This window comes from Mus caroli, unplaced genomic scaffold (assembly GCF_978045245.1).
Source record: "Mus caroli unplaced genomic scaffold, Mus_caroli_1 scaffold_1, whole genome shotgun sequence".
Lineage (NCBI taxonomy): Eukaryota > Metazoa > Chordata > Mammalia > Rodentia > Muridae > Mus > Mus caroli.
The window spans coordinates 71,174,015-71,187,051 of record NW_028227256.1 but is presented as its reverse complement, the minus strand read 5'-3'; the positions used below and the strand labels follow the sequence as shown (position 1 = coordinate 71,187,051).

Sequence of the window (13,037 nt, the reverse complement as noted above, 5' to 3'; positions counted from 1 at the left end):
ATACATACATATTTTAAAAGACGGTCTGTGTAGTTCTGGCCAGCCTTGAATTCACTATGTATAAAAAATGATTTTGAATTATACTTATCGACCTGTCTCCACTTCTGAAGTGCTGGGATTAGGGGTAGTCATGACCATGCCTACCTCTACTAGTTTTATATGGTGCTGGTGATAGACCTAGGGATTTGGCATGCCGAGAAAGCTCTCTACGAACCAAGCCAAGTCCCCAGCCCAGTGGTTGTTTTTTAGAGTCAAGGTCTTGCTGTGTAGCTCAGGCTAGCCTTGGGCATGCTGTATAGCCTAGGCTGCCCTCAGACTTGCCATCCCTGTCTCTCGAGGACTGTAATTACAGGTGTGCGTCATCACACTCAGTTCGGGAGACATATAGTTTCTTTCTTTCTTTTTTTTTAATATTTTATGTGTATAAATCTTTTGCTTGCATGTACGCATGTGTGCCATATACCCACAGAAGTCAGAAGAACTGGAGTTACAGATGGTTTTTAGCCACCATGAGATCAGTCAAGTCCTCCGTAAGTGTTCTTAACCACTGAACCATCGCCTAAGCCCCAAGCGGACAAAATTTTAAAGTAGATTCACAGAAGATGGGACCTCTCCGAACACAAGTATAGGAGGTTAAAAGAAAAGATTGGTGGTGGTTAAGACAAGGAGCGCCAGTGTGATGGAATGCCAGGCCTCCTTCCTGGGATTGTCACTGAGGGCCTCTGGGGACACTCCAATCAGAGATCACACTAAGGGCAGGGCTTGGGGACCTCGGGCACTGCCTTTGACAGACTAGAGTTCTTGTTGCATCTTTGCTCATCTACATGACCTGGGCAGTTCCTCAGCCTCATGGAAGTCACTGTCACTTTGAGGATTTAGGGAGGGAACTGCTGCACCCTCTCACTATGGCACCTGGCCACGCTTAGGGACCTCAGATGTCTACATCTCTGTGACCTCCTGGTTCTGTAGCTGACTTCACTCAGGGAAGCAGAAGGTTTTAATGCAGCAATACCAGGGACTAACTTGGGAAAGAGCGGGGGAGGGTGGAAGGAAGGGAGAGAAAGAGGGGTGAGGTGGTGGGGGGTGGGGGGGGAGGAGAGAAGAGAGGAGGGAGATGGAAATGGAGGTGTCCAGGGTGAGGAGTGATAGAGACAGATGGGGGAGATGCAGTGGGTGGGTTGGAGGCAGGCCCTGGGCTGGGTCTCAGCAGGTTCCTCTTGGGAGATCTAACTGGCAAGCTTAAAGCTACCAGGCAGGAGGTCTAGAAGGCTGCACTGGAGGGGATTTGGTTCCTGGATAGTTTTGTGCAGTCCAGGTATGGTGAGAGGGTCAGGTTAGCCGGGCCAGCCAAATGACAGTATGTTGCCAGGAAGATACTGAATAGAACAGTGATCAGGATGGCTCACACCAAGGAGCCAAGCATGGGGGTTGGACCGGCACCTGGGACCAGGGCTTCTAGTTCTGCTTTTGTGTGAGAAAGCTGAACTTGTCTTTAAAATGGAGACCAAGGGGTTGGGGACGTCCCTTCGTGGTAGAATGCTTGCCTGGAGTGTGGGAGCATGTGAGATTCTGGATTCAGTCCTCAGTACTGCTATTATTGTCTGTCTGTCTGTCTGTCTGTCTGTTTAAAATAATCAATTTATTTTTATTTTATGTGCATTAGTGTTTGGCCTGTATGTGTGTCTGTGTGAGGGTGTCAGATCCCATGTGGATGCTGAGAACTGAACCTGGGTCCTCTGGAAGAGCAGGTTGTGCTCATAATCACTGAGCCATCTCACCAGCTCTAGTACTGCTAGGTTTATAAAAGGCTACTGAGACATGGAATGATAGCTCGGGCCTGCAATGGGTGGGCCTTGGATGGGGTCACAGCCTGTGTGGATTTAGAATAGACAGTTGGGAGTGGGCAGTGGGCAGGGAGAGTGGATGGGCATGGAGGATGAGTCTCCTGCCTGTGAGTACCGCATGTTCCCTGGACTTCTTGGGGGAAACATTTGGGGGTGTCATGGCCCCTGCAGAGTTGAAGTTGAAGTTGGTGTTCGGAGGTCCTGGAAGCTATGACAACAGCCCTAGGCAGAAGTGACCAGGCTGAGAAGGGTCAGAGGCAGCAGAATTGAAAAGCAGGAGAGAGAGAGAGAGAGAGAGAGAGAGAGAGAGAGAGAGAGAGAGAGAGAGAGAGAGAGAGAGAGAGAGAGAGAGAGAGACTGTCTGTGGAGAGAATTAGGAGGCAAAAGTCACGGGATCTGGCAACGAGCTGCTGAGAGAGTGGGGGAGGGCAGGGAGGGGCTGAGTGTGACTCAGAGTTCCCACCAGGGTGACCAAGAACATGGGCAGGCCAGGCCCTTAATTGGGGGCCCAAGAGGGAGTCAACTCTGTGTTGTCCGTGAAGGTGAGGTTTGGAGGAAGAAGCCTGAGAGCAGGCACTAAGACTCCCCGACTAAGGGCTAGGGGACCTTGATGGCCGGGTCACAGGGAGAGGGTAAAGCCTATCTCAGCTTTTGGCCATCCCATCTCCCAGGCTGCCCAGCTCTCTGGCTAGAAGACTTCTGTCCTTTTCTGGCCACTCAGAGCTGTTTAGCCCCAGAGGAGGGCAGAACTGGGGTTTTTTCTCACAGTGGGTGGACCCCTTTAGCACACAGCCCTTTGCCTCTCTGCCCCTCGAGGAAGGGAGTTGTCTGCAAGCAGTTCCTCCCAACCAGGACCAAGGCCTGGCTAGAGCCCCTGATGGTCCAGCCAGTTGTGCCACACCCTCTGGCTGGCTGAATGGAGAGAGGGAAGGGCTGAGATGGGCCAAGGCCTTAGGCTCTGAAAGCCCTCTGCTGCTGGGGCTTGAGGGCTGGGGAGCAGGGCTTCCAGCTGGACCTCTCCCTGCTCCCTTGCTCTGACTCTGGCTCACAGGGAGGTGGGACAGTGCTGGAGCCACCAGGACACCCCTCCCTTCATTGTGGCCATGTCTCCTGCCTCTGGGCTTGCCTGTTAATCCAAGGAGGGCAGGGCCTGGCTGTGCCCCATGTGGCTGTCTGCCGCCTGTCAGGAAGACAGCAATCGTTGTCCTAACAAGCCACCGTCCTTGGATGGCACTGCATGTTTTATGGGCTTGTGGGCTTTATGGGGCTCACTCTCATCCTCTGCCTGGACCTGGGGAGCAGTCCCAGATGGGCGAGCAGGGCAGGGTGAGCCAGACTTGAACACCAACCTGCTCTTGTAGCAAGCTCTGACTCTGGTCTGTAGGGTTGAGACATCCTTGGGTATCAGAGGGAGGAGGCTAACCCACCCTAAACCATCTCCACCACCATCCTGTGACATTAGAATCCACGTGTTGAGCCTTTCTATAGCATCCCTGGATACCCTACTTCCTAGTGTGGGAAGCTGAGGCCTGCTTCTCATTGGGGATGATGGAGCTGACTTTTCCTCCCACAGATTTTTATAGTCTGTCCTTAGGGGGCTAACGTGTCCTCATATTCTCTGCTCCCCACAGCTGTCAGCACAGCCCCTCCCTCTGCAGCTCGAAGCTTTGACTTGTACTGAGGTTCAGAGAAAGTTGTCAATGCACTCGGCTACACAGCCCAGTGTATTCCAGGCTTGTTCTTCCATCAGAGCTAGATGAGGGGAAAGTCACCCAGAACTGCTTAGAGGAGGTCAGAGTCCTGGAACCACCCATTAGCCCTCCGGGTCCACTGTGGGCAAGTTTATAGACTCAGGTTTTCCAGGACAGATGGGACAGTGGTATCACAGTCCCAGGCATGAGCCTGGATAGTCTCTTAACAGCCTGGAAGGCGTCACTTGCCCCCTCCAGCCCACTAGGCTGTAAGGACTCCTACTGAGCTCTGGGGAAAGGGATTTTTCCTTAGGCTTTGGGGAAAGGGCTGGACTTGGGGGCATAGGGAGGGGAGTTTTGGAAGGTTAGCTAGAATGTCAAATTCTGTTTCTTTAAGTGGGGAGGAAGAAAGAGGCCTGGGACTTCCTGCCTGCCTCCCTCACATCACTCTCCAACTGCACTGCAAGTTCCCTCTCTGTTCCACCTCCCACCCCACGCCATGGCTGGGGCCCATCCCCAGGATGTCTGACAAAATTGACCAGGAAATCTGACAACCAAACTCTGAGATGAGAAAGTGGGAGGAGAGACAGCAGACTGGAAGGGGGTGGAGGCCCCTACCCTCACTGAACCCAGGCAGTAGCTGTCTGGAATGGTAGACTCCTGGCTGGAGCTGGGGGGGTATTCAGGACCGGCTCAGGGAGTGCTGCTGCTCAGTTTGACCACCAGGAGGCGCTGCTGGTGCCTCCAACCTCTTGCTTTGCTTTTACCTCTGCCCTGGACTTGTCTGTTTGCCTCTTTCTTGCCTTTCACCTAGTCTGCCTGGCTATCTTTGATTTCAAAACAATCTTAAGCTTCAGAATGGTTGCAAACTCACTCGGCACAAAGATCTTTCCCTCCTGAACTTTGGGGGAGCAGTTGTTGCCCCCCCCCTCGACTTTGAATACCTCCTTGACCTCACGAGGACTCCGTTTCAGGGGACACAGAGGCCAACATCAGAGGTTGATGGCATGAAGATGCCACTGCCTTCTAATTCTCAGACACTATGGTGTCCCTGAGACGTCCTTAAGGCCACCACAAACATCTAGTTCAGAATCAGCTACTGCTTTTAGCTGCCGTGTCTGGAGTCGCCTCCTGTCTGGGAATCTCTGTCTTCCCGTGACTTTCGTAACCTTGTCACTTGTGAAGGCTCCGGGCCATTTCATTTGTAGACTGTGCCTCAGCCTGATGTTTCCTCTTGATTGGATTCAGGTTGTGGCTTTTGGCAGGACTGTCAGAGAGTGATACTCTACACTTGGTCAGCCATCCCACGGGTACCACTTCCATTCATCTCGTCCCGGGTGACAGTAACTTACTTTGATCACTTGATTGGCATCTGTCCAGGAAACCTATCTCCCACTTTATTTTTGAGACAGCTTCAGGTCTGTCTCCGGCTGACCTTGAACTCAGGCTGTTGGGATTACAGGTGTGCCTCCAAACCCTGTTTCATCCTTTGTGACTTATTTGTACAATGTGGGGAGGAGCTTGGAGACTCTATTCTGTTTTTAATCCTCCACCTTTTGATTTTTTCGTTTATTATTTGCCTCACAATGAGCTCTTTGAAGCCACGGCTATCATTGTGTCCGGAGCCTCAGCTCTTCCCTGATATGGCCTTTGGGAGCTTCTGGGTCCTTCTGTCTGTCCCTCTTTGTTTCCTGGTTCCCTCTTAGCTGTGTGCCTCTATTCATGCTTGCTCTCTGTGTACTCGTGGCTTGTGCCTAACTTCTTCTCTGCCCTTATCTTCTCTGTGGCTTGTCTCATTCTCAGACGGCTTCCTCCTCCTCCCTCTGTCTATTTCTTCCTGTCTCTTTGGCTTGCTGCCTCTGACCCAGTCTCTTACTGCCTGCATTTCTCTGTGTTTTGGTAGCACCCAGAACCTCCTCCGTGTTGTCAGATAGGAGCCTGTGTTTGCTTAGTGTGTGGGCCACTCTTCCTCCTCCAAGCCAAGTTGTCTCCTCTGGCCCTGGCTCAGAGCTGGGAGGCTCAGGGACAAGGTGTGTGATGAGATCCCTCTGCACACTGCAGTGTCCACGACTTGGCCTCGGTGTGTGCCCAGAAAGGGCTCCAGCTGAGCCTGTTCCCTGGAGAGTTCCTGTAGAGGAGGGACCTATGTCAGGGCAGGGAGTGTTTCCCTGAGGAGTCCCCAGGGTGGGAGACTCTGTAGTCTACGTGTGGAATGAGCTGTACAGTGGGCCGTGCCTGTGCAAGGCTTTATGTTCTAGAGCAGTGGTTCTCAACCTTCCTAATGCTGCAGCCCTTTAATACAGTTCCTCATGTCTTGCTGACCCCAACCATAAATTTTTTTTTGTTGCTACTCCATAACTGTAATTTGGTACTGTTATGGATCATAATGTTTGTATTTTCTGATGGTCTTAAGTGATGACTGTGTAAAGGTCGTTTGACCCCTCAAAGGGGTCTCAACTCCCAGGCTGAGAACCATTGGTCTAGAGTGTGCTCTCTTGTATGGTTACAAAGGACTGACTGTCAGAGCTTGGTGAGTGTGTGTTTGTAGTGCTGTCTGGAGGGGAAATATGTGTGTGTGTGTGTGTGTGTGTGTGAGAGAGAGAGAGAGAGAGAGAGAGAGAGAGAGAGAGAGAGAGAGAGAGACCTGCTGGCCTAGGTACACTTGGCAGGTCAGATAGAAGAACAACACTCCAACCTGTTGCTTTTCTCACACAATTGGTGGTGTAGTCTCCAGAAGGAATTTGTTTCATGAGTTGTGGCACACGCTGTGATCCCAGAACCTAGGGGGTGGGGGGTTGGGTAGAGACAGAAGGATCCTGTGTTTCAGGGCTACAAGGTGAGATCTTGGCTCAAAGAAATCAAACAAACAGGAAATTTAACATACAATATTTTCACAAGAGTAGGCAGTATAGCATACAGTTAGCATATTCAAGGTTCTGGGTTTGGCCCCCAGAATATTTTCTCTCTCTCTCTCTCTCTCTCTCTCTCTCTCTCTCTCTCTCTCCCTCCCTCCCTCCCTCCCTCCCTCCCCCCTTTCTTCCTCCCTTCCTTCCTTTCTCTCTTTCTCTCTCTCTCTATTTCTTTCTAAAGATTTATTTATATATTTTATGTATATGAGTACACTGTAGCTGTCTTCAGACACACCAGAAGAGGGCATCAGATCCCATTACAGATGGTTGTGAGTCATCATGTGGTTGCTGGGAATTGAACTCAGGACCTTTGGAAGAGCAGTCAGTGCTCTTAACTACGGAGCCATCTCTCCAGCCCGAATATTTTCATAATATAAAGAATAGGAAGCTGGGCGTGGTGGCACACACCTTTAATCCTAGCACTTAGGAGGCAGAGGCAGGCGAATTTCTGAGTTCGAGGCCAGCCTGGTTTACAGAGTGAGTTTCAGGACAGCCAGGGCTATACAGAGAAACCCTGTCTCAAAAAAAAAAAAACAAAAAACAAAAAACAAAAAACAAAAAAACCCAAAAAACAAAACGAAACAACGACAAAAGAATAGGAAATAAAAATGAAGGCAGCAGGACCCTCAGACTAGGGTGAATGGTAGTCTGAAGACAGGGAAATGACATGCTGGAATGTGGGCTACAGAGATTCAGGGCCACCCACAGTGGAACAGATAAATACATTTACTGCACTCACACCTGGAATACTACGCAGCCATGCAGCAGAGGAATGGCTGCATTACATCAGAACATGCAAATGTTTCAAGAGAAACCCTGCACACTAGGTTACAGACTAATAACTCCATCTGTACGGAGCGTACAATTGAGTGAAGCAATTTGCTGCCAAGGAAGGTCCCAGGAGTTCAGGACTGTGTATGGTTGGAGTGTAGAAGGTACATATGGGCTATGTGGTTGGTATGTAGAAGGTGTCCAGAGCTTGGGGTTCCTGTGGGAGGTTTTAACTGGGAGGAGTCATGCAATAGCCATTGGAACATAGTTACAGGAGGTGCACTGGGTACGTTGTAGCAAGGAATATTCTTTCGGCATGTATGTTTTGTAATGGCTGGGAAGCAGATCAGGATCTTACACTAGGCAAGAGCCAGGCCAGTCAGCGTTAGCTCTGCCCAATGAAGACGCACATTTAAACGTAGTCACTTAACTGCAGTTTAGTTTGTACCCTAAAGTACCAAAGTGAGTGGGAAGAGAAACATGAATGGAAGCCATGGAGGGTGAGCCCTGCCTGGGTGCTAGAGTCTGCAGTCACTGTCTGCGCCCTGTCCACTGATCCTCCTAGTCTGGGAGCCTGGCATGACTGTCCCATCAGCCCTATACTGTTCTTGGTCCTTAGGCACTTCATTCCTACCAGGGTACTTGCCTTGGTTTTTCCTGTCTCGCCAGTTTTTCCTCCTCTGCCCTTGCCTCCTTTCCGGGACCCCAGTATTCACCTGATTGACCTCTGGGCCTTTCTTCCCACAGCCAGAAGACTTGGAGGCCCCCAAGACCCACCACTTCAAGGTGAAGGCCTTCAAGAAGGTGAAGCCCTGTGGCATCTGCCGGCAGGCCATCACTCGGGAAGGCTGTGTTTGCAAAGGTGCGTGGTTGATGGGATCCAGGGCATGTTGTTGTTGTTGGTGGTGGACTGGTCTGGTTTGGGGTGTGTGGGGTCTCTGCTGAGCATGTGTGCCCATCTCTTATCTGTTGGAGGACACTGAACACCTAGCTCTGTTGCGACCACATAGCTCGGTGACAAGCACATGGAGTGTGTGATGACGTGGCAGTGGACGGCATGGCGATTAATGGTAGAGACTGTGTGAAGGTATAGGTCTAACGTGGATGGTAACCAGGTAGCATAGGAAGGTCTGTGTGTAGGATGTGGCTGTGTGGGGATGGTTGGGGTGGCAGAGTCTAGTGGCAGGTGATGAAAGTCATTCGGATGCCATGGAGATCATGAAGGATATGATAGCACTGGGTGATAGTGCATACACCCTTAATCCCAGCACTCAGGAGGCAGAGGCAGGCAGATCCTCGAGTTCCCTGAGTTCAAGGATAGCCTGGTCTAGAGAGTGAGTTCCAAATCAGCCAGAGAAATCCTGTCTTGAAAAAGCAACCAGCCAACCAACCAAGGTACATATTGGCAATGTGGAAGGTACCAGAAGGGACATGTTTGCTGTGTGGAAGCCTTGTGGCTAGTGTATGGGAAATGTGCACTCAGAGTATGGAAAGTGCGTGGTTGGTGCATGGAAAAAACATGACTAGCATGTGCTTGTCCTCTGCACACACACCCCCACCCCCGGCCCCAGTGCAAAGAAGTAGAGCCACTGTCCTCTACTTCCAGTGGTTTGAGTTGATTTTAAACAGCCCCAAATCCCAGTGGGCTAACTGGGCTTTCCCACTCACTGATGTCATGTGCTTTTTGAAGGATCTCTGTGTCTTTAGGGCCAGAGTGAGGCTTTCAGGATCTGAACTCTGGAGGGGTCAAGGGAAAGCAGTTGGGTATGAAGGTAGGACTGTTTGACTAGAGAGCTATGGTGTGTGTGTGTGTGTGTGTGTGTGTGTGTGTGTGTCTGTCTGTCTGTCTGTCTGTCTGTCTGTCTGTCTGTCTCCAGGAAATGCCTGAATGGCCAAAGGCATTGCTGTCCATTCTCACCTAGCCTTGATCTAGCCAACAAAATGCTTGCAATACCCAAATCAGCCACAGGGAGTCGCCTTTCTCCCAAGAGATCCAGCAGGGGCTCCACAAGGTATCTGGGGGAGAGAGTTTAGACTTCATATTTTGATTATATAACAGCCTCCATCCTGTCCTGTACCTTCAGGTCATATAAATTCATTTCTGTCTCCTCTTTCTCTTCACTCTCTTCCTCCTGGAATCTTCCCCTCACCTGAGAGGCAGAAGCAGGAACAGTGAGAAAGGGAATCCTAGGGTTGGCTGACAGCGCATCTGACTCCCATGTGAATGGGTACCCCCAGTTTCACCCTGAACCTCGAGGCTGAGGAAAGCCTGGACTCCAGGCCAGACACTCCACTGGGAGTCAGGACCCGGCCTCAGAAGACCTAGGGAGCAGCCCAGCAAGGAGGTGGAAGGATGACTCTGGCATCCATCCATCCATCCATCCATCCATCCATCCATCCATCCATCCATCCATCCTATGTTCATTCATCTACTCCATATTTTTCCCTCACCCATCCATCCACTATTCATTTTACTTATAGACTCATCCACTTTATCCTGTTGGTTAGTCCATCCATCCATCTATCCACCCAGTCTACCTATCCATCATCCATCCATCATCCATCCATCCATCCATCCATCCATCCATCCATCCATCCATCCATCCATCCATCCATCCACCCATCCATCCATCTATCCATTGATTCACACAGCCAGGACCACCAGATATAGATGCATAACCTGTTTCCTAGTGGAGGGGCCATGGTTACCAAGTCCTTGTATGGCTTCTGGGACTCAAGGGAATGAAGAAAAGACAGGAACATATATTCAGAGAGACAGAGAAGTTGGGACCCAATGAACTAGGTTCTCTGATAGAGAAACTGCCATAGCTCAGTAGTTTAGTGTGTTTATTAGACAGCTGAACAGTGAGTGGGGTTAGTGTATACCTCTGAAGGAGGAGGCAAGTTTAGCTAGTCTCTGTAGGAGCTGTCTCTGTAGGGGGGCAATCTTCGGGCTGTAAACATCTTGGTGGTTGGGAGAGAAAGCTACAGTGGATATTTTCTGCATGCTGTCAACATTCACACGCAGACCAGAGGGAAGCTTTTCAGTCCCTCTGAGCCCCACCCCAGTGGGGAGGGAGGGGCTTTGCCAGTTACCTATGAGTCTGAGGCTTTGGTGCCCTTGACATGACTGTAGCTGTGTCAACAGCACACACTCACCCTGGGCTTGTTCTACTCCTCACACATGGTGAACGTTCATTCTTTGTCATTAGAGCGTAACCTGTGTTTTCTGGGTTCTCTCAATCTTTGAGTCTTGACCTCAACACAGTGTGAGCCTGGACCAGATGCTGGAGGGCTTGGGTGCCTTGGGTAGAGACTGTCAGCATCTGGGACCCTGTCTCCACAGGGCCCTTCTACTGCCAGGAGGAAGCCCTGGTTCTGAAGAGATTGGTTGTCACTTGCTTTCTGATTGTCTAGTCCTCCAGCTCCACCGACGTCACCCGTCCCCACCCTGCACTTGGCATTCCTGCAGCTGAAGTAGGCAGGAGGGAATCATGGAACCTTTAGTGAAAGCCTGAAACACAAAAGACAGACTAGAGGTGGAAGGAAGGCTAGATCTCTAGATGGGCAGAAGGATGGATGGATCGATGGATGGATGGATGGAATGATGGATGAGTTGATGGATGGAAGGATGGATGGATTGATGGATGGAAGGAAGGGTGGATTGTAGGTATGTACTGAATATAAGATGGGTGGATGGTGGGTGGAAGGATACATAGATAGATGAATGAGTAGATATATAGATGGGGACATAGCAATTGACATTTAGGAACTGGATCCTGTGACAATGGGGGTTTGGCAAGTTTTTCTGAGGGCCATTAGGCTGGAGACTTGGGGACAAGTCTTGCAGGTCAAGTTCAAGCACAGGGTTCTGGCCAAGTTTCTCTTGCTAGGGGAGTCTAGTCGTTTCCTCTTCAGTCAGTGTTCAGCTGATTGGACAAGGCTCATCCACACCTCAGAGGGTAACATGCTCTGCTTAGAGGCTGTCTTAGTTAGGGTTTCATTGCTGTGAAGAGACATCACGACCAAGGCACCTTTTATAAAGGCAAACGTTTAACTGGGGTTGGCTTACAGTTTCAGAGGTTCAGTCCATTATCATCATGGCGGGAAACATGGCTGCATGCAGGCAGACATGGTGCTGGAGAAGGAACTGAGAGTTCTACATCTTGATTCAAAGGAAGCCAGAAGAGATTGAAATCCACTGGGTGGAGCTTGAGCATATATAGGAGACCTCAAAGTCCACATCCATAGTGAGGCACTTCTTCCAACAAGGCCACACCTCCCAAAGGTCCTGTTGGTCAAGCACTCAAACACATGCGTCTATGGGGGCAGGGCAAATATATTCAAATCACTACAGATACCATTACTAATTTAAAATGTCAATCTTGTTTCAAAAATACCTTACAGAAACACTTAGAATAGTGTTTGAGCAAACATCTGTGCACTGTGGCCTTTGCAAACCTCTAGGCCTGAGCCAGGGGCAGGGCTCAGTGAACAGATGGGTGACCCGGCGGTGGCTGGGGAAGAGCCAAGGCCTGGGGTGGTTATGGCCAGGTCAGGTGCACACTGTGGCTGTGTGTGCATTTTCTGACCCAAGTTCTAGAGGAAAAGGCCATTTAGATCCCAACAATGTGGTTTCCTGTGTTCCCAAGGCAGGAAGCCACCCCAGCCCAGAGCTCTACAGCCCAGCTGAGACAGAGCAGGCCACAGGAGGGGTTGGGGTGCAGCTCCCCACGATGACATGATCAAATGCTCTTACTACAGGGGCTCTGCTCCTTTAGGACCGTGCTGGCCAGGCAAGGTAGGGCAGGGCTTCCTGGAGCTTTAAGTCAGTAGGCAGTCGTGTCTCACTTCAGGGATCTGGCGCAGGAAGGCATTGTGGGTAGATCTATGGCTTTGGTGCCCTCCAAGGACCTGGCATGCCACGGTTGTCCAGGCGTTACCTCTCTCAGGAGTCTGAGGGAATCTGGAGACTGGAGTCAGGGCAGGTTTTACTCTGCTCCATCTTCTCTACATCCCAGTGCCTCAAAGGAGATTAGAGAATTGTATGCCAGGAGGCTGTTACTGCCAACCCCCAGGCTATGTTTCTAGGGCTGGAATGAGAGGTCCTCTTCTTGGATTGAGAGGGGTGGTCGTTACTGATGTGGGGTATCTGACTGTCTGTGCTACTGTGCTGAATTACTCAGATGGTCATTTGCAAACAACAGACACTGGTTGCTAAAGTTCTAGGCCACGGGTCCAAGACGAAGGTGCGAGTCCTGATACCCAGAGAAGGGCCTGCTTTGCTTCCACTAGCGCTCCCAGCTGCTGCATGCCCCAGGGGGGCCACCAGGGGGCAGCACCGTGTGGTGGGAGGGTGGAAGGCAGGAGCCTCTCAGCACTGTCACAATAGACTTGGATTCTGGCACAGGTATTCAGCAGGGACCCATTCAAACCACAGTGCTGGGACAGACCAGCACGGGTGAAGCAGGCTGTCAGAGCTGGGACAGGGCCGTGGCCAATTTGATCTGGCCTCCTAAGGCCAGGAGTAAGGCAGGTGGATGAGTGGCTCACCCTGGGCCTGGGGGTGGGGGGTGGAGGTGGGGGTGGGGACTCTGGCCCCTGGAGAGCTCAGGTGACAGCTGCAGTGCCCGGGGCATTCTAAGGAAACATTGTAAACATTGAGCCATCAAGAGTAATGGTAGTACACTCATGCCTTTAATCTCAATACTCAGAGGCCAGCCTGGTCTATAGAGTGAGTTCCAGGACAGCCATTGGCTATGCAATAAAACTCCATCTTGAAAGCAAAGCAAAACAAAACAAAATTGAGCCATCTAATTATG

At 50.8% G+C, this 13,037-nt stretch overlaps 1 protein-coding gene across 11 annotated transcripts in view; it reads left to right on the top strand.

The window, feature by feature from the left end:
• Positions 1-13,037, top strand: part of Tns1 (tensin 1) — a 213,544-nt gene that overhangs the window by 37,470 nt on the left and 163,037 nt on the right. For all 11 annotated transcript variants that reach the window (XM_029474293.2, XM_085838301.1, XM_029474288.2 and 8 more), the window contains exon 2: positions 7,963-8,077. In XM_029474293.2, the coding sequence (XP_029330153.1) occupies positions 7,963-8,077 (115 nt within the window). The remainder of the gene's footprint in view (positions 1-7,962; positions 8,078-13,037) is intronic.